Source organism: Scyliorhinus canicula, chromosome 1, assembly GCF_902713615.1.
Source record: "Scyliorhinus canicula chromosome 1, sScyCan1.1, whole genome shotgun sequence".
NCBI classification, from domain to species: Eukaryota; Metazoa; Chordata; class Chondrichthyes; order Carcharhiniformes; family Scyliorhinidae; genus Scyliorhinus; species Scyliorhinus canicula.
In genome coordinates this window covers 11,483,322-11,508,465 of record NC_052146.1, presented here as the reverse complement: position 1 = coordinate 11,508,465, position 25,144 = coordinate 11,483,322, and the positions used below count along the sequence as shown (strand labels likewise).

General features: G+C 47.2%; 1 protein-coding gene across 2 annotated transcripts; it reads left to right on the top strand.

Annotated features, from left to right (window-relative positions):
• Positions 1–384: 384 nt before the first annotated feature.
• On the top strand, positions 385–23,585 carry LOC119972457 (catechol O-methyltransferase-like). 2 transcript variants are annotated; one of them, XM_038809227.1, is made up of 5 exons: positions 385–511; positions 2,912–3,194; positions 10,722–10,915; positions 13,097–13,228; positions 23,229–23,585. In XM_038809227.1, the coding sequence occupies exons 2-5, from the start codon at positions 2,912–2,914 to the stop codon at positions 23,406–23,408; spliced, it is 789 nt and encodes a 262-aa protein (XP_038665155.1). In that variant the 5' UTR covers positions 385–511; the 3' UTR covers positions 23,409–23,585. The 2 variants fall into 2 exon arrangements, with proteins under 2 accessions (XP_038665155.1, XP_038665243.1); XM_038809315.1 differs by lacking the exon at positions 385–511 and adding an exon at positions 952–1,123.
• Positions 23,586–25,144: the final 1,559 nt, after the last annotated feature.

The window sequence follows — 25,144 nt, the reverse complement described above, 5'->3', positions numbered from 1 at the left end:
GAGGAAACCCACACAGATACGGGGAGAACTTGCAGACTCCGCAGACAGGGGAACGAACCTGGGACCCTGGAGCTGTGAAGCAACTGTGCCAACGACTGTGCTACCGTGGTGCTACCAGCTTGATGTGGGCAGGTTTGATGGAGCAGCCGGTGAAGTCTGCAGTCAACTCTCCCTGCAACCACACACACACACACACACACTGCCAGTTCTTCGCCACCCCTCCCCCCCATCCCATGGCAGGGAACAGGACGAAAGCACATTTAAAAAAATGACAATTTAAAGAAAAGGACAAGATGAAAGAAAAGTCTAAGATAATAAAACAAAGCGGACCCCCCCCCCCCCCCCCCAAAATGTCGCCTCTTTTAAGGCTGTTGAGATGCCAGATGTAGCGAATGGATGATGATGTAATCATGTGATTGCCATTCAGGAGCTCTACCCAAACATGATCTTTAATAAACCAACTCGGTTTCAATAAGGTGGAGAGGCTCTGAACAATTCTCCTTCCACAAAGGTAATTACAATAAGTACAGGTGCTTAAACTCTACATTTATTTTTCTTTAGGAGTGAGAAAGTAATTTAGTTGCAACCCCATATCCCACAATTGTTACTTTGTGCTCGGAGTGATAAATCCACTGTACACAATACAGGTGGAGAATTTAACTTCCATGGTTCAGGGTGGAAAGATAAACGAGCAGCTCTTAGACGTGATTATTCGTTTAGAAAGACTCCCATCGTGGGGTCAATGCAATCACAATTTAGAGATCACTTTTTTTCCCCCCCACCCGAAAATGCCCTTCAGTCTTTCCGCTAGGTCGTGTTGTTATTATTGCCAGTGGGATTTCAGATGTATCCTTGGCAACAGGACGGGTGTAGGAAACACGCTTCTGTTGCACCAGCTCCTTCCCCGAGCTAATAAAACACAAACGTATTGTCTTTTTTTTTGTTGTTTAATTCGAGAGGACGCATGAAAGGTGGGGGTGTGGTGGGGGCAGAGATTTGTCTGGGAACTGCGAAGAGACGGTCTCCAGTGAAATGAATCCTGCAGAGTGAACGGAGGGGCTGGTTTAAAAAAAAATCATTGCTAAAAGTTGGTTTCACCAGATGGAAAAAAAAAACCCCATAGGTAAGCTGCTCCAATCCTCTGTTCCTTCACAGATACAGATTCTGGCTGCAAAGGGCAGGTGGTGAAGTTATCGGAGAGTTGCCAACCCTCCAGAATGGTCCTGGAGTCCAGATTAATCTTCAGGGACCCGAGGGAAAAACCATGGGGGAGATTGATCTATTTGTGTACAGTTTTCATTTTAATTAGCTGGAAAAGTATTGGTAAGAGGTTGGGGGAAAACTCCTGGAATATGTCCAGTTTGCAACCTGGATGGTGGATGGGGGGGTGGGGGGTCACTCCTCCCCTACTGGTCGCTATTAATTTCGATATGCAAGATTCAAATGAACTATTTAAACTAACTGTTGACAGGTTAGCATTGGCAAGGACTGAAATAGGTCGCTACTGTTGTGTATCAGCAGGAATTGTGATGTTGTACAGTCCCAACAAAAAGTAGGTCATTCATAGCTCTGCCTGTGGCTTAACCACTTCGTGTGTTTATGCAGCCCTATTGATCCACATCCCATTCCTGGGGAATGCAGGGCCACTCGATTTCAATCAGGGCAGGAGATGGTACAATTGGGCTCACATGGGCTGGGAGAATGAAATCAGCTGCTGCTCCCACATCGATTTGGTGGACAAGGATAAGAGTGGTCCTAGGGTGAATGTGCTAAATTGGGAGAAGGCGAATTATAACAATATTAGGCGGGAACTGAAGAACCTAGATTGGGGGGCGGATGTTTGAGGGTAAATCAACATCTGACATGTGGGAGGCTTTCAAGTGTCAGTTAAATGGAATTCAGGACCGGCATGTTCCTGTGAGGAAGAAGGATAAATACGGCAAATTTCAGGAACCTTGGACAACGAGAGATATTGTAGGCCTCGTCAAAAAGAAAAAGGAGGCATTTGTCAGGGCTAGAAGGCTGGGAACAGACGAAGCCTGTGTGGAATATAAGGAAAGTAGGAAGGAACTTAAGCAAGGAGTCAGGAGGGCTGGAAGGGGTCAAGAAAAGTCATTGGCAAATAGGGTTAAGGAAAATCCCAAGGCTTTTTACACGTACATAAATAACAAGAGGGTAGCTAGGGAAAAGGTTGGGCCACTGAAGGACAGGCAAGGGAATCTATGTGTGGAGCCAGAGGAAATGGGCGAGGTACTAAATCAATACTTTACATCAGTATTCACCAAAGAGAAGGAATTGGTGGATATTGAGTCTGGAGAAGGGTGTGTAGATAGCCTGGGTCACATTGAGATCCAAAAAGACGAGGTGTTAGGAAATTGCTGAGGCCTTGACAAAAATCTTTGGATCCTCACTGTCTTCAGGTGATGTCCCAGAGGACTGGAGAATAGCCAAAATTGTTCTTTTCTTTAAGAAGGGTAGCAAGGACAATCCAGGGAACCACAGGCCGGCGAGCCTTGCGTCAGTGGTAGGGAAATTACAGGAGAGAATTCTGTGCGGTCACTGACTGTGCGGAGTCTACACGTTCTCCCCGTGTCTGCATGGATTTCCTCCGGGTGCTCCAGTTTCCTCCCACAGTCCAAAGATCTGCAGGTTAGGTGGATTGGCCATGATAAATTGCCGTTGGTGACCAAGAAGGTTAGAATTGGTTCTTGGGTTACGGGGATCGGGTGGAAGTGAGGGCTTAAAGTCAGTCAGGGCAGACTAGATGGGCCGAATGGACTCCTGCACTGTTTTTATGTTCAATAAGTAATCCTGGTGATGGAATATAACTATTTAATTCATATAATCAGTTTGGAACAGGCTTGCATCTTGTGCACATTTATAGGTGTGTGTGTGTTTTTCCCCTCCCTAGATGCCGGAGTATCTCACAATCCTTGGCATTTTTGTGGCAAGTTTGCTCTTCCTCCTCTTGCTGTTGCCCATCCTGGCTCGGAGAAGCAGCACAGCTGCATTATTCTGGCACGCCGTCCTCAAGGAGAAAATGGCACAGCTCATAACCGGAAAAAGCAAAGAGGCCAGAATTTTAGAATTTGTGTTGCAAAATGCTGTGAACGGTGATCCCCAGAGTGTGGTGGACAAGATTGACAAATACTGCAGGGAGAAGGAATGGGCAATGAATGTAGGCGATGAAAAAGGTACCATTTTATTTAAGATCTTTTATTTAAGAGGGGGCCTCACGGTAGCATGGTGGTTAGCATCAATGCTTCACAGCTCCAGGGTCCCAGGTTCGATTCCCGGCTGGGTCACTGTCTGTGTGGAGTCTGCACGTCCTCCCCGTGTGTGCGTGGGTTTCCTCCGGGTGCTCCGGTTTCCTCCCACAGTCCAAAGATGTGCGGGTTAGGTGGATTGGCCATGCTAAATTGCCCGTAGTGTAAGGTTAATGGGGGGATTGTTGGGTTACGGGTATACAGGTTACGTGGGTTTAAGTAGGGTGATCATTGCTCGGCACAACATCGAGGGCCGAAGGGCCTGTTCTGTGCTGTACTGTTCTATATTCTATCTAAGATCACCATCTCATTTTTAAGCACATCGGTTTTGACAGCGAGGTTTTCGTTTTACCCAAAAGGCGATGTGCTTTTCATAGAATCTCTCTCGTGCAGAATGAGGCCACTTTGCCCATCAAGTCTGTACTGACCCCCCCCCCCCCCCCCCCGAAAGAGCACTCTACCTACCTCCACTCCCCCACCCACCCTGCCCTATCCCCATAACCTAACCTGCACATCCCTCTACACTAAAGGACAATTTGGCATGGCCAATCCACCTAACCTGCACCCGGAGGAAACCCAGGCAGACACGAGGAGAACATGCAAACTCCACACAGACAGTCACCCAGGGCTGGACTCAAACCCGGGTGCCTGGCTCCGTGAGGCAGCAAGTTTCCTCCCACAGTCCAAAGATGTGCAGTTTAGGTGGATTGGACATGCTAAATTGCCCATTAGTATCTAAAAGGTTGTGTTGTTGGGTTACGGGGTCAGGGTGGAGGTGTGGGTTGTATGGTGCTGTTTCCAAGGGCCAGTGCAGACTCGATGGGCCGAATGACCTCCTTCTGCATTGTAACTTCTATGATTCAAGAAGAAAAGAACCCCAATGCATCACTTTGTTGGATTTGCGCCAAGCAGTTGTTAGACCTGTTGCAACATGGATGTGTTGCTTTTGCATTTGAATTATGGAACATTTCAGGATTGAGGTCCACATTGACATAAAGCTTTGACCATTCTTTGAAAATGAACTTCCAACCCTCGAGTTAGAAGAAAACGAGAACATAAGGAATAGGAGCAGGATGTAGACAATGATACCCCTCGAGCTATGCCATCAATACAATCATGACTGATCTTCCATAGAATCCCCTCAGTGCAGGAGGAGGCCATTCAGCCCATCAAGTCTGCATCAACCCTCCCTCAGAAAGAGCACTCTACCATGACCCACTCCCCCACTCTGTCCTGGTAACCCCTCGTGTTGATCGTGGCCACTCCACATAACCTGCACATCTTTGGACTGTGGGCGGAAACACCCAGACATTAGAAGAACGTGCAAACTCCACACAGTCGCCCAAGGTTGGAATTGAACCCTGGTTCCTGGTGCTGAGAGGAAGCAGTGCTAACCATGGTGTCACCATGCCGTCAGCGTCCTGCCTCAATTCCACTTTCCTACCCTGCTCGCCATCCCTCAATTCCCTGAGATATGAATAAACTACCTCAACCTAAATATATTCAATGATGGGGCATCCACAAACCTCCTGGGGTAGAGAACTTCAAAAGATTCACAACCACTTCAAGAAATTTATCATCTTGGTTCTAAATGGTCAACCATTTATCCTGAGGCTGTGTGCCCACGTTTGATATTCCTCAAGCAGTTGAAACAACTTCTCCGTATCTAACCTATTAAACTCCTTCATAATCTAGTAAATTTCAATGGCTGGTTTAGCACACTGGGCTAAATCACTGGCTTATAAAGCAGACCAAGGCAGGCCAGCAGCACGGTTCGATTCCCCGAACAGGCGCCGGAATGTGGCGACTAGGGGCTTTTCACAGTAACTTCATTGAAGCCTACTCGTGACAATAAGCGATTTTCATTTTTCATTTTCATCTCTCATTCTTCTAAATTCCAAAGTATAGGTCCCCTTCCCAGAGACCAACCTAGTATACTTTGCTGTACCATATCCAAGACAAATGTATAATTTCTTAGGATTATGAAGACCAAAACTGCTCAGTGCACCAGTTCTCACTTCGCCAAAGGCCCTCTACAATCCTGCCAAGAATTCCTATTCTTGTACACCAGTTACCTTGCAATAAAGTCCTATTGGCCACTTCTCTTCCCAATATCTTGCTGCACTGACAAGCTAAGATTTGTGTTCCTTGGACAAGCTCACCAAAGTCTCTCAGAACATGTGCCTGACATCTTTTTTTAAATTTAGAATACCCAATTCTTTTATTCTCGAGGAGAAATTTAGCGCGGCCAATCCACCTCACCTGCACATCTTTGGGTTGTGGGGGTGAGACCCACGCAGACATGGGGAGAATGTGTAAACTCCGCATAGACAGTGACCCAGGGCCGGGATTCGAACCCGGGTCCTCAGTGCCGCAGTCCCAGTGCGCCACACGCCGCCCTCAACACGGCATTTTTAAATGCTCACATGTAATAATAATAATCTGTATTATTGTCATAAGTAGGCTTACATTAACAGCGCAATGAAGTTACTGTGAAAATCCCCTAGTCGCCACATTCCGGCGCCTGTTCAGGTACACAGAGGGAGAATTCAGAATGTTCAAATTACCAAATAGCACAGCTTTCAGGATTTGTGTGGGAGGAAACCGGAGCACCCGGAGGAAACCCACGCAGACACAGGGAGAACGTGCAGACTCCGCACAGACAGTGACCCAAGCCGGGAATCGAACCCGGGACCCTGGCGCTGTGAAGCAACAGTGCTAACCACTGTGCTACCGTGCTGCCCACATGTTGGCGAGATCAAAGGCATGGTTTAGGGCTGGTTTAGCACACTGGGCTATATCACTGGCTTTTCAAGCAGGCCAGCAGCATGGTTCAATTCCCGTACCAGCCTCCCCGAACAGGTGCCGGAATGTGGCGACTAGGGGCTTTTCACAGTAACTTAATTGAAGCCGACTCGTGACAATAAGCGATTTTCATTTTCATTTCATGTTGATCCTGGAAAGAACTCCACAATGATAAAATCCTTCAAATATTTCTTTATAGATGATAGGCCTAAAGTTGTGAGATAAGAATGTGAAATGAAATCAAAAATTGCAATATCGCATCGCAAGATAGCCACGTTGTGTACACTATTTTGTTCAAAGCAAAATACCGCAGATGTTGGAAATCTGAAATAGAAAAACAGAAATTGCTTGAAATAACCAGGTTTGGCATCATCGATGGAGAGAGTTCATGTCGGTGACTTTTCACAGTACCTGCATCACAGGTACAGCCCGACCTGCTGAGTATTTCCATCACTTTCTGTTTTTTATCCTTGAACAGAATCCATTCTTTCCAACAACTCAAAGCGGTAAATGAACACTTGAAAAATAAAGGCCCAATGTTCAAAATCATGAGGCATTTGGATAGGAGAGAGAGAGAAACTGTTCCCATTGGCGGAAGAGCTTGAGGACGCAGGTTAAAGGTGATTGATAGAACAATCAAAGGAGACAGGAGAAAAAAAAACGCTGAAGCAATGAGTCGTGATCTGGAACACGCTGTTTGAAAGGGTGGTGGAGGCAGATTTAATGGTGTTCAGAATTGGAAAATGTGAAACGAGAATGCCTGTAGGGCTCTGGGGAAAGGACAGAAGAATCCTGTCCTTTGCTCTTGCTGTGCAAGCATTGACTTGACGGGCCAAATGGCCTCCTTCTGTGATGTAACATGTTCCGTAATGCTATAAAAGTTGGAACCCTGGCCAAGTCATCTGGGGTGGGATCCTCTCCTACCCAGGGGGCCCTGGCGGGATGGAGTGGCACGAACCACTCCAGCGTCGGGCTGCCCCAAAGGTGCGGAATCCTCCTTCAGGAGCTAGGCCCGCCCCGGAGTGGTTGGCGACCCGCCGGCCAGCGTGAAAGGGGCTTGGCGCCACGCCAACAAGTGCCAAAGGGCCTCCGCCGGCCGGCGTGAGTTGGCGCATGCGTGGGAGCGCCAGCGCGTGCTGGCGTCATCCCCATGCATGTGCAGAGGGATTCGCTTCCGCACCGGAAATGGCGGAGGACCATGGCCTCCGGTGCGGAACAATAGAGTGCCCCCATGGCACAGGCCCGCCCGTGGATCGGTGGGCCCCAGGCCACTGTGGGGGCACCTCCCAGGCCAGATCCCCCCCCCCCCCCCCAAGGAGCCCTGGAGCCCGCCCGTGCTGCCAGGTCCCGCCGGTAAGGGGCCTACTTTAATTTACGCTGGCGGGACTGGCAAAGAACGGGCAGGACTTCGGCCCATCGCGGGCCGGAGAATTCGGTCAGCCCTGGGGCCCATTGAGTTGTGCCGGACCCCGCCATTCTCCAAGGTGGGCGGCGCGACTCACGCCAGGGCAATTTTTTGGGGGGGCGGGAGAATTAGGAGGACGGCGGGGGCGAGATTCACGCCGACCCCCGCCAAATATCCTACCGGCGGGGGGGGGGGGGGGGGGGTCGGTGAATCCCGCCCAATATCCCTAGCCCAGGCAGGCATGCTCATGCCAACTGATGGCACAAAACGTGTTGCCAGATGAATGTTGCTTTATTTGTGAACAAGGTTTCACGTGCGCGCTGACATGCTGCACAGCCACAGCGTTACTCGATACATCCTGATTCTTGCCAAGAAATGCAAAGCAAACTGGATCATAACGGAATCCACTATTGCAATCAAAAATACCAAACTCTGGTTACCCAATTTCAACTCTCTCGAATAATCGCAACTGGGGTTCTGACAAAAGGTTCCTCCAATGCCAGATTTCAGAGGAGATGTTTTTTGTAAATGGTGTGTGATTAATCTGACCTTTCTTGGTCAAAGTAGTTTGGATTTTCAAAAAATCTGTTTCAATGAGCTGCCCGGTTATTCTGGATTCAGTGATAATATCTGTGTGGGGTCCATGGCTTAAATAATAAATGACACGCATGATAAATGAACCATTCACAATACAATGTACTGTAGCTGAAAAGTGGAGCTGAGTCTGTTACCATGGTAGCTATCGAGTCCAATGACATTGAAGATTGCCTGCCAAATTCAATATATAAAAAACTGATATGATCACAGAATAATTTAAACCTTTGATGACACCATACTTTGAGAAAATTGTTTTCCAGGAAGGCAAAGGTACAAGCACAGATCTAGGGCATCATTATGCAAGTCCACGTTTGTAAATTATTCATTAATGTGTTAGTGAGCAAGGCAACCGCACAAGTCCACATTGCTACTGGTTCCTGAGGGGCAAATCGCAAACAGAACCTTGTCGCATGACCTACGTTGGAATATATTAGAGTTTTAACACGAGTCGTTTATGAAGACAAAAAGCTTGAACACATTCCGCTACTGATCCAAGCCATGCAAGGAGGGAAGATTACGGGCAGCACGGTGGCACAGTGGTTATCACCTGTGGCTTCCGAGCTCCAGGGTCCCAGGTTCGATTCCCCGCTGGGTCACTATGTGTGGAGTCTGCACGTTCTCCCCGTGTTTGCGTGGGTTTCCTCCGGGTGCTCCGGTTTCCTCCCACAGTCCAAAGACCTGCAGGTTAGGTGGACTGGCCATGATAAATTGCCCTTAGTGCCCAAAAAGGTTAGGAGGGGTTATTGGGTTACGTGGATAGGGTGGAAGTGAGGGCTTAAGTAGGTCGGTGCAGACTCGATGGGCTGAATGTCCTCCTTCTGCACTGTATGTTTTATGTCTGCGTTTAGTTAGCCGATCTCTTCAGGCTGCCAATAATCGGTTTCAATGTGCTGAGTCGCACAAAAGAATTGAACCAAAGTTCCTGCTTGTAGCTATTATCCACTTGCTGTAAAGTGTGCCTGATTCGACTTTGATTGAAGATTAAATTACAGAGTCCCCACAATCAAATTGTCTATTTTAAGATCACCTATGAACAATGACCCCCTTGATGAATCATAGTCTTCAGCTCAGAAAGAGATGAAAAACTAGGCAACATTAATATACAAATTCAACAGAATAAAATCCAGCAAGACACTCCAGAACTCGCATCAGCAAAGTGATGGAAGGAGTTAGCAACAGTGCTGTCAAGAGGGCAGCACGGTGACGCAGGGGTTAGCACTGCTGCCTCATGCCGCCAAGGACCCTTCGATCCCGGCCCTGGGTCACTGTCCGTGAGGAGTTTGCACATTTCTCCCCGTGTTTGCATGGGTCTCGTTCCCACAACCCAAAGATGTGCAGGTTAGGTGGAATGGCCACGCTAAATTGCCCCTGAATCGGAAAATAAAAATTGGGTGCACTAAATTTATTTTTTTAAGAAAAAAAGAACTCAGCGTTAACCTGCTCCCGGATGCTCAGTTTGGGTTCCACCAGGGTCACTCAGCTCCTGACCTCATTACAGCCTTAGTTCAAACATGGACAAGAGAGCTGAATGCCAGAGAGAATTGGAGTACAGGAGCCGGGATGTCTTGCTGCAGTTATGCAGGGCCTTGGTGAGGCCACACCTGGAATATTGTTTGCAGTTTTGATCTCCTTACCTGAGGAAGGATGTTCTTGCTCCAGAGGGATGCAGAGAAGGTTTTCCTGGGATGATGCGGCACTGATGTGTGTATATATAATCTTTATAATTTTTATTACTTGTCACAAGTAGGCTTACATTAACACTGCAATGAAGTTACTGCGAAAATCCCCTGGTCGCCACACTCCGGCGCCTGTTCGGGTACACGGAGGGAGAATTCAGAATGTCCAATTCACCTAACAAGCACGTCTTTCGGGACTTGTGGGAGAAAACCGGAGCACCCGGAGGAAACCCACGCAGACACTGGGAGAAGGTGCAGACTCTGCACAGACCGAGACCCAGCGGGGAATTGAACCTGGGAACCTGGCGCTGTGAAGCAACAGTGCTAACCACTGTGCTACCGTGCCGACACAATGTTTTAGTTGCCACAAAAAAATTCTCAAGTCCTTGTACATCTACCAGTTGATTTCTGCTGATCTGGGTTTAGAATTGAGACATTGAACATAAATGACGAAGACAAAGAAAGCTTCATCAGCAACCTGTGGCTTCCAGTATACTTGCTGGCCTGTCCAAAGAAGTAACCTGTAGCAAGAAGTTTTGTAGACACACTATCATTTTTCCTTTGATACCTGCATGAAGGAAAGGGATTGAAGATGGATGGGAACGTACTGGACAAACGTGATCAGAGTGACTTATGGTGGCATGGTGCTTAGCACTGCTGCCTCACAGCACCAGAGACCCCGTTTCAATTCCGGCCTCCGGTGACGGTGTGGAGTTTGCACTTTCTCCCAGTGGCTGCGTGGGTTTCTTCCGGGTGCTCCAGTTTCCTCCCACAGTCCAAAGCTGGGCAGGTTAGGGGATAGGCCAGGGGAGCGGTCCGCTGTAGGATGCCCTTTCAGAGAGTTGGTGCTGACTCAATGGGCCGAGTGGCCTCTTTCTGTGCTGTTTGTCTATGTGAAGGATGGATGCCAACAGAGACTAACTGGCTGAATAGCTCGCTTTTGTGTTTTAATGGTTACATATTTATATGCAGGTGCGATCTTGGATAAAGTGTTGGAGGAGGCAAATCCATCAACCGTGTTGGAACTGGGGACATATTGTGGTTATTCAGCCTTGCGCATGGTCCGTGTGCTTAAACCTGGTGCTCGTTTACTGACGATCGAGTTCGATCCAGCCAATGCAAACATTGCAAAACAGATCTTCCGCTTTGCTGCAGTCGAGGAAAAGGTAAAATGTTTCATTCGCGTCCCTTAAAAGCACAAGGAGAAATTCAACAATTTAATAAAAAAACTCTCTCTTTGCCAATACCCTGACATATATTTTCATGCGATATATATTATAGTTATCCAACTTCCAGAAAGGGAAAATATTTTTTTAAATCGGGTATTGAAAGTACTAAAAAAAATATTTGTTGAAGGGTGAGTGTAGGTCGGTTAATTCCAGTCGTTCTTTTCAGAAACTCAGAACATCCCAAAAATATTACAGCCAATGAGAATGTGGAACGGTGGGCCATGTTGATGTGCTGGAAGATCCTGGGTAGGTTTTTGTCCACGCAAAAAAATGTAAAAGGACCTCGCCCTGTAGAATAAAGAATTTGCAGCAAACAGACGCTAAATTTTGAAGGGAAACTTGATTAAAGCCAATAATTTTTTTTAAAAAACATGTAGGCAGTGGGGGTCTTTTACTTGGAGCAGAGAAGGTCAAGAGGAGACCTCGTTGAGGTGTACAAAATGATGAGGGATGTATATAGAAAGAAACCGACAGGCTGAGTGAGTGTGCAAACACATGGTAGATGCAGTACAATGTGGATAAATGTGAGGTTATCCACTTTGAAAGCAAAAACAGGAAGGCAGATTATCCGAATGGCTATAAATTAAGATGGGGGAAATGTGTAATGAGATCTGGGAGGGGGGGGGGGGGAATGTGTAACGAGATCTGGGAGGGGGGGAATGTGTAACGAGACCTGGGCATCCCGTACACCAGTCGCTGAAGGTAAGCGTGCAGGTACAGCAGGTGGTAAAGAAGGCAAATGGTATGTTGGCCATCATTTTGAGAGAATTAGAGTACAGGAGCCGGGATGTCTTGCTGAAGTTTCACAGGGCCTTGGTGAGGCCACACCTGGAATATTGTTTGCAGTTTTGGTCTCCTTATCTGAGGAAGGATTTTCTTGCTCCAGAGGGATGCAGAGAAGGTTTCCCTGGGATGGCGGCACTGACGTGTGTGTGTATATATAATCTTTATACTCCTTATTAGTGTCACAAGTAGGCTTACGTTAACACTGCAATGAAGTTACTGTGAAAAGCCCCTCGTCTCCACACTCCGGCGCCTGTTCGGGTGCCCAGAGGGAGAATTCGGAATGTCCAATTCACCAAACAAGCACATCTTTCGGGACTTGTGGGAGGAAACTGGAGCGCACGGAGCAGGCACAGGGAGAACGTGTAGACTCCGCAAAGACAGTGACCTAAGACGGGAATCGGACCTGGGACCCTAGCGCTGTGAAGCAACAGTGCTAACCACTGTGCTGCCCATGTACGAGGAAGATCAGAAGCATGGGGGGGGGGGGGGTTTCTCATGGAAACCTAGAAAATTCTAGCAGGACTATACAGGATAGATGCAGGAAGGATGCGATTGATGATAGGGGTGTCTAGAACCGGAGATCATAGTCCAAGGATACGGGGTAAAACTTTTCAGGACTGAGGCGAGGGGAATTTTTTTCACCCAGTGTGGTGAGCCTGTGGAATTTCCAAGTGTTGGAAAAGGGGATGAGCGTAGGTGCTCAGTGGCCAGCATGGGGTGGGCCAAAGGGCCTCTTTCTCTGCTGTAAAGCTCTATGATTCTGAGATATAACTGTGCCAGACAGAACTCCGGTTAAGACCATACAACCAATCGAGCTATTCAATACAATCATTGCTGATCTTGGGTTTCCACTTCACATTCCCACCTGCTCCCCATATTCCTCAATATTCCGCAATTCCCTGAGACAGCAAAAATCTGTATTCGGGGGAAGAAATTTCTCTTCCTATAATTCCGAAATGATTGACCTGTTGTCCTGAAAATGGGGCCCCTGTTTCTAGATTCCTCAGCTAGAGGAAGACTATGTCTCGTGGCCAGCATAACTGGGTCTAAACCCTAGCATGAGATTTTTTTAAAAAATGATTCATGAAATGTGGGCACGGTCAGAATTTGTTGTCCATCCTTAATTGCCCTACAGGTGGTGGTAGTGAGCCACCTTCTTCAGCATCTGCCGTGTTTTTTGTGCAGATGCAGTCACACCGCTGTCAGAGAGAGACGTCAAGACGGGCTCAAGGCAGAGGTCAAGTTCAACACATTCCCTGCAGCCCAGGTTCTTCTCTATTCCCACCCGTAACGAAAAATAATTCTCATTGTTTGCCTCCTGCTCAAATTAAGGTGGAAATCTTGGAAGGTCCATCTGAAGATATTATTCCACAACTGAAGAAAAAGCATGAGGTGGACACATTAGATTTTGTTTTCCTCGATCACTGGAAGGACCGATATCAACCGGACACCCAACTTCTGGAGGTAAGAGGTCTGCTTTCCTCCTGCCCCCCCCCAACCTACAGCGCTTGAAATACACATGGGGCACCTTTAGCAAATTCGGGATTGGAGGCATATTTATTGTCCAAGGAAATTGAGTTATTCTCTCAGGAAAGTTTTTGGTGCATTTCAGTACTTTGGAGTTGATTCTATTTTAATTTGTACATCAATATATTTACAAAAGCCAATTTGAACATCATGAATACAACAAGAGATCACAAATAATGAGACAAACGGGAATTAATGACTTAAATCTGAAGTGGGGGGGGGGGTGAAAACTAAGAAACAGACCGAGAACGTGGCTTCACGGAACATTGAATACATACAAACGTACCCAATGGCATCTCGATCTTCACACCATATTCGGATGTAGAGTAGCTGGAGATCCCGGCACGTTACTACTACAGCCCACCCCCCCTGCCAAACAGGCCAAAATACGAGTTTCACTGTTATGAAACCGTGCTTTCTTTTAAAAATGACTACACTGGCTCGAAACCACAGACTGAAGTTTTTAAAGCCGCATTCTAATGAAATCACAGTCAAAGATGGCTGAACATTTGCATCACTTCTATCTACATTCGGAATCAAATGAAATGGAGAAGACCCAACTCCTAAGTCTTGCCAGAACATTTGCCTTGAAGGAGTATGAATGAGGGGGAAATGAAATGAAATGAAAATCGCTTATTGTCACGAGTAGGCTTCAATGAAGTTACTGTGAAAAGCCCCTAGTCGCCACATTCAGGCGCCTGTCCGGGGAGGCTGGTACGGGAATCGAACCGTGCTGCTGGCCTGCTTGGTCTGCTTTAAAAGCCAGCGATTTAGCCAAGTGAGCTAAACCAGCCCCTGAGAGGGGCTGGGGCCATTTCCCACTCCATTAACAAAAAGCACCCAGACAGTTATCTGGATACCTGACTGGGTGGGGACACACCAGTGGACATAATTACCTGGGCAATGGGACCATAGGTAGGAATGGATTTTCCCAGATGTTATCTAATCATGTAAGCCAGCCTATCCACTGGCTATGACCATGTCTGGGTCACTGGATAGTTGGAGGGTCATGTGACTAACCAGTTAACCCTTTGTTGTTAAGCATCTATTTCTGGGTAGACAAGCAAATGAGATGCTGGGGAAGACAGACCCCGAGTGGGTTTGCTCTCTCCATCCAACTTGCAAGTTTTGAACCCTCTCTGCTGATTTTGACAGGCTGTAGTCTGAAACCCTCGTCATGGGCTCAACCCAGCAACTGCTGTCTTCAGAACAAATAATCCGCCTACCCCTTTAAAACCATTTCAATGCCAACCAAACCCAGAAACACGAAGTTCAGTCTGAAGCCAGTCAAATCAGCAACCTTCAACGGCCCTATACTATTCAACTTTCCTGGACTGAGGGTTCAATTCCCGTATCGGCGTCCCCGAACAGGTGCCGGAGTGTGGCGACTAGGGGCTTTTCACAGTAACTTCATTGAGGCCTACTTGTGACAATAAGCAATTATGGTTATTATTAATCTATCCTTCTACTCTGTAATTAAAGTTGTGTGAGAGAGAACTTTGAATGTGTGTGAAAGATGGAGAGTTTTATTTTTTTTTATTTTGAGCAGCTAAGTTTAAAAAAATTAATTGATGGGTGTCGCTGGCTAGGTCCTTGAGGTGGTGATGGTGGTGGGCTGCCTTCTTGAATCGCGGCAGTCCATGTGGTGTAGGTACATCCACAGGGCTGTTAGGGAGGGAATTCTAGGATTTTGACCCAGTGACAGTGAAGGAATGACGGTATATTTCCAAGTCAGGATGATGTGTGGTTTGGAGGGGAACTTCCAGGTGGTGGGGCTCCCAGGTTACTGCTGCTCCTGTCCTTCCAGGTGGTTGTGATTGTGGGTTTGGAAGGTGCTGTCCTTGGAAAAGTGCAATAAACACTAATATCTTTCTTTCCAAACCTGTTAGTTTGTGTCTTTGATAGTTGCAGCATGTAAACTGTTTGGCCAGCACATCCTTTGCTTAAAAATAACGTGCGGTCAAAGAAGGAGTAGGGACAGAGGGGAGTCACTGTACCTCTCCGCACCTCCGTCAGAACATCACCTCCTTGCATTCTACATTATTACTTAACACTAGTGTTGAAAAACTTTTCAATAAAAGTTGCATTGTTGTATCAAGTGCCTCAATAAGTGTCATACCGTGGTGATAACGTGTAATCCTTAGACAAAAACTGAAGATTAGTTTAGCTAAAATAAGGAGTTATGGAGGTGAATGGCTGAGATTGAAGGCAACACTAGATGGACACAGCAGGGAGATGGGGAAAGAAGGCTATGTTGATAGTTAGATGAAGAGGCTCGGGTGACGTGTCACCACCAGGGGCTCCTGAGCTGGAGTTGTGGTAAATGCTTACAGTTACCAGCCGTGCGATTCCATTGGTTCAAATCTCGCTTGTGGCAGATGTTTGGTCCGGGGCCTTCAGGCATTCCTGCCGAGGAAAAATGGGTGTATTCTGGGTGATCGGCTTTGGGTGGCACGGTGGCGCAGTGGTTAGCACTGCTGTCTCACGGCGCCGAGGACCCGGTGTTTGATCCCGGCCCCGGTTCACTGTCTCTATGGAGTTGGCATATTTGCCCCGTGTTTGCGTGGGTCTCGCCCCCACAATCCAAACAGATGTGCAGGGCAAGTGGATTGGCCACGTTAACTTGCCCCTTAATTTGAAAAATAAAATAATTGTGTACTCTAAATTGATTTTTAAAAAGTATAAACACCATAGAATCATGGAATTTACAGGACAGAAGGAGGCCATTCGGCCCAGAGTCCACACTGGCCCTTGGAAAGAGCACCCTACCTAAGCCCACCCCTCCACCCTGTCCCAGTCACCCCACCCCACTTTCTTGGACATCAAGGGCAATTTATCATGGCCAATCCACCTAACCTGCACACCTTTGGACTGTTTGGGGGGGGGGGGGGGGGGAGGAACCGGAGCACCCGGAGGAAACCCACGCAGACATGGGGAGAACGTGGTTAGCACAGTTGCGTCACAGCTCTAGGGTCCCAGGTTCGATTCCCGGCTTGGGTCACTGTCTGTGGGGAGTCTGCAAGTTATCCCTGTGTCTGTGTGGGTTTCCTCCGGGTGCTCCGGTTTCCTCCCACAAATCCTGAAAGACGTGCTGTCAGGTGAATTGGACATTCTGGATTCTCCCTCTGTGTACCCGAACAGGCGCCGGAATGTGGCGACTAGGGGCTTTTCACAGTAATTTCATTGCAGTGTTAATGTAAGCCTGCTTGTGACAAGAAAGATTACATCACTGGCAGATTATGGGATAGCACCCCCTCCTTTTCTACCTGTCAACCGCAGGTCTTCATTCAGTCAGCAAGCACAATGGGTCAGACCCATGTAAGCTGCAGCCAGAGGGAGCCCCAAGCACCTCCGACATTTCAGTCCCATCTGCACTTTGTTTTGCTCGTGTCTTGTGGAGCATGATGTTTGGAAAGCTGTGTTTTTAACATTGCTGACTCAATCATGAATAAATCTGAAAACCGTGGACCAAAATCTGTTGTTTATACCTGGCCTGAGGCTTCGTGCTATACACCCAAATTCCATGGAGACAAAACCTTGGATCTTTCAGCAGCAGATATATCATAGACATCATAGAATTTACAGTGCAGAAGGAGGCCATTCGGCCCATCGAGTCTGCACCAGCTCTTGGAAAGAGCACCCTACCCAAGGTCAACACCTCCACCTTATCCCCATAACCCAGTAACCCCACCCAACACTAAGGGCAATTGTGGACACTAAGGGCAATTTATCATGGCCAATCCACCCAACCTGCACATCTTTGGACTGTGGGAGGAAACCGGAGCACCCGGAGGAAACCCACGCACACACTGGGAGGATGTGCAGACTCCACACAGTGACCCAAGCCGGGACTTTAACCTGGTGTTGTAAGACTTCTTTCTGTGCTCACCCCAGTCCAACGCCGGCATCTCCACATCATCACTTCTTCTCTATAACCTCCTCCAGCCCAACAAAACAACTCTCACCCCCAAGACTTCTGCTGCTGTCCTTCAATTCTTTCTTCACACACCCATAATTTTCACTACCCATCACTGGCGACCATGCGTTCTGCTACCGAGACTGGGAACTCTGGAATATCCTTGTTGAATCTCGCTGCCTCTCTCCACGTCATTCCATCGCGATTTATAAACCTACCTGGCTGATCTAGTTTTTAGTCGCCTATCCTAGCATCTCATTTGGCTTGACTATAAAGTACCTTTTGGAGGTTTTACAAAGCTAAAGGCTCTGTATAAATGCAAGTCACCATCTGGGGACATCAGGCAGTAGGTTTTTAAAAAAAGTATTTTTATTAAGGTTTTGCAGAATTTTTCATAATAAAACAGTGGTAACCATAATAACAAAACAAACTAGAGTGAACATTAACATAGTGCAAAAAGAGAATATATAACAATTAAATAGACAAATTAAATTACCCCACGCGTCCCAGACCACCCAATGAAGCACCCCCCCCCCCCCCCCCCCCCCCCCCACTGATTGCTGCTGCTGCTGACATTTTAATTTTCCCCGGGAAAGTCGATGAACGGCTGCCACGTCCGAGAGAACCCTAGCGTAGACTGCCTTAAGGCAGACTTTATTTTCTCGAGGCTGAGAAACCCAACCATGTAGTTAACCCAAGTCTCTACACTCGGGGGGGGGGGGGGGGGGGGGAGGCAAAGGCCAAGACCAAGACGTCGGCCTCTTTCGCCCCCTGAACTCCCGGATCTTCTGACACTCCAAAGTTCGCTATCTCCGGACATGGCACCACCCGTGTGTTAAGCACCTTGGACATTGCCCTCGCGAACCCTTGCCAGAACACTTGTGCGTGCCCAAAACATGTGGACATGATTTGCGGGGCTGCCCTTGCACTTCATACAACTGTCTTCTACCCCGAAAAACTTGCTCATTCTCGCTGCCGTCATGTGTGCCCGGTGGACCACCTTAAATTGAATTAGACTGAGCCTGGCACATGATGAGGAGGAATTAACCCTGCCCAGGACCTCTGCCCACAGACTCGCTTCCAACTCCTCACCTAGCTCCTCCTCCCACATGCCCTTGAGCTCCTCCACCGGGGTTTCCTCCGCCTCCTGTAGTTCCTGGTAGATATCCCGCACTCTCCCCTCCCCCACCCAAGTGCCGGAGACCATCCTGTCCTGTATCCTCAGTGGCGACAGCGTCAGAAAGGCCACTGCCTGTTTTTTCAGGAAGGCTCGGACTTGCAGATATTTAAAGGCGTTTCCTGGCGGCAGATTAAATTTGTCCTCTAGCACCTTCAAACTGGGAAAGCTTCCGTCTATGAACAGATCTCCCATCCTACTGATGCCTGCCCTCTGCCAGATCAGGCAGTAGGTTAACCCCCTTGAAAAGTATTGAAAAGAGTGCGGAGGACCGGAAGAACAGGCATAGGACAGGTGGCTGGGGCTGGAAGACGCCCAGAAAGTGGGCTACTGGAATAGGTTATAACAACTGTATTAGAAGACAGTGTGCAGAAAACGATCAAAGGTATACCCTCCACTTCATTGTGGGCAATGCCACAGGCTATCTATTACACTTGAAGATAAATTTGTTTTTGCATTATCCAAAATGAGTAAATCATCAGTGAAATATAAATGGAATACATTTGAAAGAAACATGTTACAGTTCAGGAGTGAATATATCATCTCCAAGTTACGAGCTGATTTAAAAAAAAAATCTTTATTGTCACAAGTAGGCTTACATTAACGCTGCAATGAAGTTACTGTGAAAAGCCCCTAGTCGCCACATTCCGGCCCCTGTTCAGGTACACCGGGGGAGAATTCAGAATGTCCAATTCACCTAATAAGCACGTCGTTCGGGACTTGTGGGAGGAAACGGGACCACCTGGAGGAAACCCACGCAGACACGGAGAGAACGTGCAGACTCCGCACAGACAGTGACCCAAGCCGGGAATCGAACCTGGGACCCTGGCACTGTGAAGCAACAGTACTAACCACTGTGTTACTGTGCCACCCTGAGATCTATCCCACTTTGTCAGGTCTTTCATTAGCGGGGGTTACAAGGGAAATGCTTGGTTAACGTTTCCGAATTACAGATTGAGCAGCAATGGGAAAGTCAGGATGATTTTTACTCAACAGAATTGCAAAGCTCTTACCAGGTGCTGGCTGAATTGAAACAGACAATTCTTTTATTGCTTTTAAGTATAAACCAGGAACAAACAATAATATTCCATCACATTGTTGCATGATTTCAACCTCACTAATTCATTATCCAGTAATATACCCAACAGATCCGTTCCCACTTCTATTCAGAGATTAATCTTACCCCAGCTTTAATCAGTTTACAGATTCTCTCTGACAATACACTCAGGATATAGATTCTATTTTGTAAGCTTTCAAAACAATTCTCTATGTTCTGTTTGGTCCAAATCATTTTCTTTTGGTGGAATTATTCCAGAGCAGCAAAAACAGAGACACTGGACCCCTTGGCCAGATTCTCCGAGCCCGCGCCGGGTGGGAGAATCACTGGGAGGGGCGCAAGAATCCCGCCACGCACTCCGACGCCGGGCGCTGATTCTCCGGCGACCGGAGAATTGCCGCCAATCGCACCCGTGCGGTCGCCATTCGGAGGCCGCTGAAATCGCCCCGCAGCGATTCTCCGAGCTCGACAGGCCGAGTGCCCGCCAAGTTCTACCGCCGTGATTTACATATGGTCTCACCCGGCGGGACCTTGGCGTTCTGGCTGCGGGTGCCGTCCTGTTGGGGGGGGTCCGACTCCAGAGGGGGGCTCCATGGTGGCCAGGTCCGTGATCGGGAACTACTGATCGGTGGGCGCGCTCATTCCGAGGGGGGGGGGGGGCAATGTTTCTCCGCGCCAGGCCTCTGTAGGGCTCCGCCACATTGCGCGGGCGCGGAGACTGCCGTCGTGTGCATTGTGTGGACCCCCGCCGGGGCAAGTTGTCGAATAACAGCTGCAGCTTTCCTGACATTAAGCAATCATCATCTGTTGAGTTGCTTCCACAAACACTGCAGGAATTCACCATGGCCCCAAGCCCATGACCACCACCATCTAAAAGGACAAGGGCAGCAGGTACGTGGGAAACCCCACCTGGAAACTCCCCTCCAAGCCTGTCTTTTTTTTAAAATTAAAAAACTCGTACAAAGTTTAAGAAGTGTCCAATGTTGTGTTGGGCTGACTTAATGCCGTGAGGGGCCGGATATAACAACATCCCAACAATATCCCTCAATGCCTTCGAGGGCAAATGAGGAGATAATATCAAAAAATGGGCAATGACTGAATAACTTGCTCACAACTTTACCCCGAGTCTGAATTAAATTCTGCCACAAAATTAAGTATTTTATTAATAAGTGATCGATGTCATCTGAGCTAGGCTATTTCTTCCTTATGTCGTTACATTGTAGCCTCGTTTTCTATTTTTGCTCTTCAACAATTACAGCGTGTTATACAAACTTCTTATTCCTTGCAACCTTCGCGATGGGAACCTATTCCCTTGGCTATACAGTGGCTATTCACATCTTCTGTGATAAGAACTTTGCATCTTTTTAACCTAACAACCCTTGTAGCGCTATGTTGCATTTTTAATGCTAACTGATTTATTTAATAATCTATGTGTGCCTACCCTCAGTGCATCCACCCTTAGCAATGAATTTCACCCTTCGCCAATGGTATTCCAGGATTAAAATACTATTTGTAGCCGCAAATTTAAACCAATTCTCTCTATATTAGGTAGTCAGAATTTGAATGTAAAAACACTTACACTACAGATGCCATTTATGCTAATAGAATCCCTACAATGCAGTAGGCCATTTGGCCCATTGAGCCTGCACCAACCCTCCGGTGGAACAGTCTACCTTGTTCCACTCCCCTGTCCATTCTGCCCTATCCCTGTAACTCGGTAACTTAAAGTGCACATCTCTGGAAATTAAGAGGCAATTTATCATCGCCAATCCACTTAACCCACACATCTTGAAATGAAAATCGCTTATTGCCACGAGTAGGCTTCAATGAAGTTACTGTGAAAAGCCCCTAGTCGCCACATTCCGGCGCCTGTTCGGGGAGGCCGGTACAGGAATTGAACCGTGCTGCTGGCCTGCTTTAAAAGCCAGCGATTTAGCCCAGTGTGCTATTGGACTGTGGGTGGAAACCAGAGCACCCGGGGAAAACCCACGCAGACACGGGGACAGCGTGTAAACTCCACATAGTCACCCAAGGCCGGAATTGTACCCGGGTCTCTGGTGCTGTGAGGCAGCAGTGCTAGCCACTGTGCCAACCTAACTAAATAAAAATTAAAGTTCTCGGGAGCTTCTTATCTCTCACGTTAGGAGGTTGGAATGAAATAAAACGTAAAGAATTGGCTGAAAAAACTGATAATTAGCTGCACTGAGGATTTGTGCAATGGAAATTAGCCGAGTAGCCAGGTGAAACATACTTTGTTGAGCAAAGGGGAGGATTGCAGTCCAGGGACCTCGATCGTAGCCACGTCCAGGTGAAAAGCAGAGTCCTCTCAGAGAATCAAGCTGTTGGGCAGAAAAGGCAGCAGCAGACGTCTGTGTCTCAGGTCCCGTAAGTTCCACTCTAAAACTAGAACACCTTCAAAAGAAAGCCATGATGTGGAGATGCCGGCGTTGGACTGGGGTGAGCACAGTAAGAAGTCTTACAACACCAGGTTAAAGTCCAACAGGTTTGTTTCAAACACTAGCTTTCAGAGCACTGCTCCTTCCTCAGGTGAAGGAAGGAGGAAGGAGCAGTGCTCCGAAAGCTAGTGTTTGAAACAAACTTGTTGGACTTTAACCTGGTGTTGTAAGACTTCTTACTGTGCTCAAAAGAAAGCTACAGATCCTGTTGTGGTAATTATATGTTGGATTTACCTCCATGTTCAAACCTATGGGATGTTGTTTTGGGGAAGGTGTAGTCTCAGAATATTTGAAAGATTTGGATGGGGGGGGGGGTAATTCAAGTATACTGCCAGGGTAACCATTATTGTAGTTCCTGTAAATGTTCTTTACTGTTGCTTTTCTTGTTGTGTCATAAAGTTTAATAAACATTTTCTTATTTGAACAATTTACAACAAGACCGACCCCTTTCCTCACCGGGTTCCATCTTTTTTCTCAGATTTTTTTCCAAAATCACAAAAGTAAATAGTGCCAAGTTTCCCTTCAGGCTGTCTCCGCACTGAACATCAGCAGGGTTCATAACACTCAGCATAAAAATAACATGAAGCAAGGAACCAAAATACATATCACAGCTGTTCGAGAAATAGTTTACTAACCCCCCCCCCCCTCCGATTGGCCCGGCCCCGACCAGGGCGGCCGCGGACTGAGTCTGCAGCTGCCACGCGAATATTCCAACCGGTTGCAGCTCATTAGTTCCACGCCGCGGGACTTTGGCCGGTCGGGTGCGGAGGATGTCTGAGTGGGCATCTGGCAATTGTCCCCCAGGCGGCTTTCCGGGGTCCACAGAATCGGTGAACCGTCACCAATTGCCGTCGCCAGTCCCGATTTCTTCCGGGAACATGGATTCACTGCCCCTGCGCCGGCTTCAATTTCGGTGTGAGGGTGTGGAGAATGTAGCCCAAGATCTATTCAAAGCCATCTTTGAATTTACTTTCTTTCTAAAAGTAAATGAATAGAATTATGTTGCGCATTGTATAAATGCATCCTAAAGTGGTGTATGGAGTCATATAGATTTGTGTAAGGTCACAGATTTATTCCTTAAATCAGTTTTGATTTGGTCTGCATAAAAGATGATGGGCTTTGTATATAGCACTTTGTATGGATGGCATTGTGCAGCTATGAGTTAATGAAGCTATGGACTGGAATGTTGCCCATGTCTGTTTGGCCTGGCAGAGAAGTGGGATCTACCAATGTTTTATTTCATTTATACATTTTGAAATAATATTGTCTTTTATTGATTCTCAAACTCTGCACGTGCTAACCAATTGTTGAATTCTTTCCCTTACCTGCAGGAGTGTGGGCTGCTGAGAAAGGGCTGTGTTCTGTTAGCGGACAACGTCATTACACCAGGAGCCCCAGAGTTTCTGCAGTATGTACGCAACAATCCCCGCTACACGTGCACACACTACGCCTCAAATTTGGAATATACAAAGTTGAGAGATGGAATGGAAAAGGCTATTTTTAAGGGGTAAAGGTGGACATTACAAGGAAACTAAATAAGGTGTCAATTTGTGTCACGATAAATGATCCGAGTCCTCCCCTCATGTGGATTTCTGTGACATTGTTGTGAGGAATTGTAATGTGCATGTGAAATCTGTACATGGTCTCCAGCCTGTAACTGTTACTTTCAGTAAATCTAATCCACCTGATCCACAGTATTGCCTTGATGTTAATGTAATAACCTCGCAAGAACCTGTCGTCTTCCTTATTGAAATTAATGGAATGTTTTTTCACATCCCCCATCTCAGCAATCTATCCCACATACTTAGCATCCTTCATGTACCGCTTGCAACAGCTCCTTCTGTTGTTAACTTGTGAAGATAATTCCTTGTGCTTAAATTCTGTGCGTAGCCATTCCACCATCAAGTATTCCTGCATAACAGCAGCACAGTCTGGTGGGACGGGTTGGACACGGGTGAAGGTGTCAATGATGTTGACCAAATTTGTACAAAGCAGCTTGACCAAAGGTTAAAATAAATTTACTCAATCGCAGTCATGTTGGCGTTCGGAGACGAAGTGACATTCAATTTCAAAATCCAAGTGGGAGATGCACAAGAGATCTGATTTGGAGGGATGCAGAGGTATGGAAGGGATGTAGAGCTGCAGGAAGTTACAAAGAAAGGGGAAGATGAGGCCATGGAAAGCCAATATTCTTGGGAGAAAGACCATGTCAGGGCATTGGGTCTGGCTGTGATTCCATTCACAACTGGCCTACTGACCCTCCCTAACCCTCACAGAAGGCTGCCAGTACCATTGTATCCCAACCGGATAAAACATTGGAAGGTTGGGGGAGAAAAGAGGAGGGCTGTTCTCTTCATCAGAACCTTTTGAGATAATCTGACATTAATCAGTGGGCTTTTATAGTAGTGCTTGGAGTGCGTTTGGATTGCGGTCCAGCTTGCAAAGATCTTTGATTACAAATTCCATTGAAACTCGCAGTATTAACAAAATTCATCAGAAACATTAATAATTCATATGAAGAGTCTACATGTTCTTGTCTGGGGGAAAAAGATTAACACCATCAGACTCACCCTCCTGGATTTCTTACAGAACACATTAGTCTGTTTAGACTCCAGGATGCAGCCTATAAAGAAATTATTGCTCTGGAATTAAAAATTAAACTGAGCTGGGGACATCTTCCACCCAGAAAGCAATTCCTTTGATTTTTCTAAATGCTGCATAAGAACGTAATTCAATTTCACGCACTATCCCCACACCTCTCAATCCCGCTAGTTTGTAAGGATCTATTGAATCCCAGTCTCAATGACTCAGCAATGGACAACAGGAACAGAATTCCTCTCAGCCGTGTGTGAAGAATCTCACAATCGTTATGGAGCAGGATGGGGCTATTTGGCCTGTTGGTTCTGTACCGCCTCCCTGAGAAATTTCTCAACTCAGTCCTAAATGACAACTACTGAATTCCACCCCCCCCCCCCCCCCCCCCCCCCCCCCCCAACCCCGGTCACCCTCCACAGTCCTAAACAATCAGTCAGGAGACACAGCCTCTCAGCTTGTACTCTGGCAAACTAATGAAGTGTATGTTTCAATTTGCTCATTCTTCTAAACTCCAGGGAATGTCAATCACCTTCCTCATCGTGGAAAGTACATATTTTCTTTGGCAAGAGGTCCAGAATTATACAGTGCTCTCCTGTGCGCTATCACCGAAGTTCTAGATAATTGCAGCAAGACCCTCATACTCCAGCCCCTT

Bases quoted from the DNA above. Each gene is read 5' to 3' on its own strand.
- LOC119972457 (XM_038809227.1), top strand. From the start codon at position 2,912: ATGCCGGAGTATCTCACAATCCTTGGCATTTTTGTGGCAAGTTTGCTC. The intron at 3,195-10,721 runs GTACCATTTTAT...ATTTATATGCAG, and splicing joins GAATGTAGGCGATGAAAAAG to GTGCGATCTTGGATAAAGTG. The intron at 10,916-13,096 runs GTAAAATGTTTC...GCTCAAATTAAG, and splicing joins TTGCTGCAGTCGAGGAAAAG to GTGGAAATCTTGGAAGGTCC.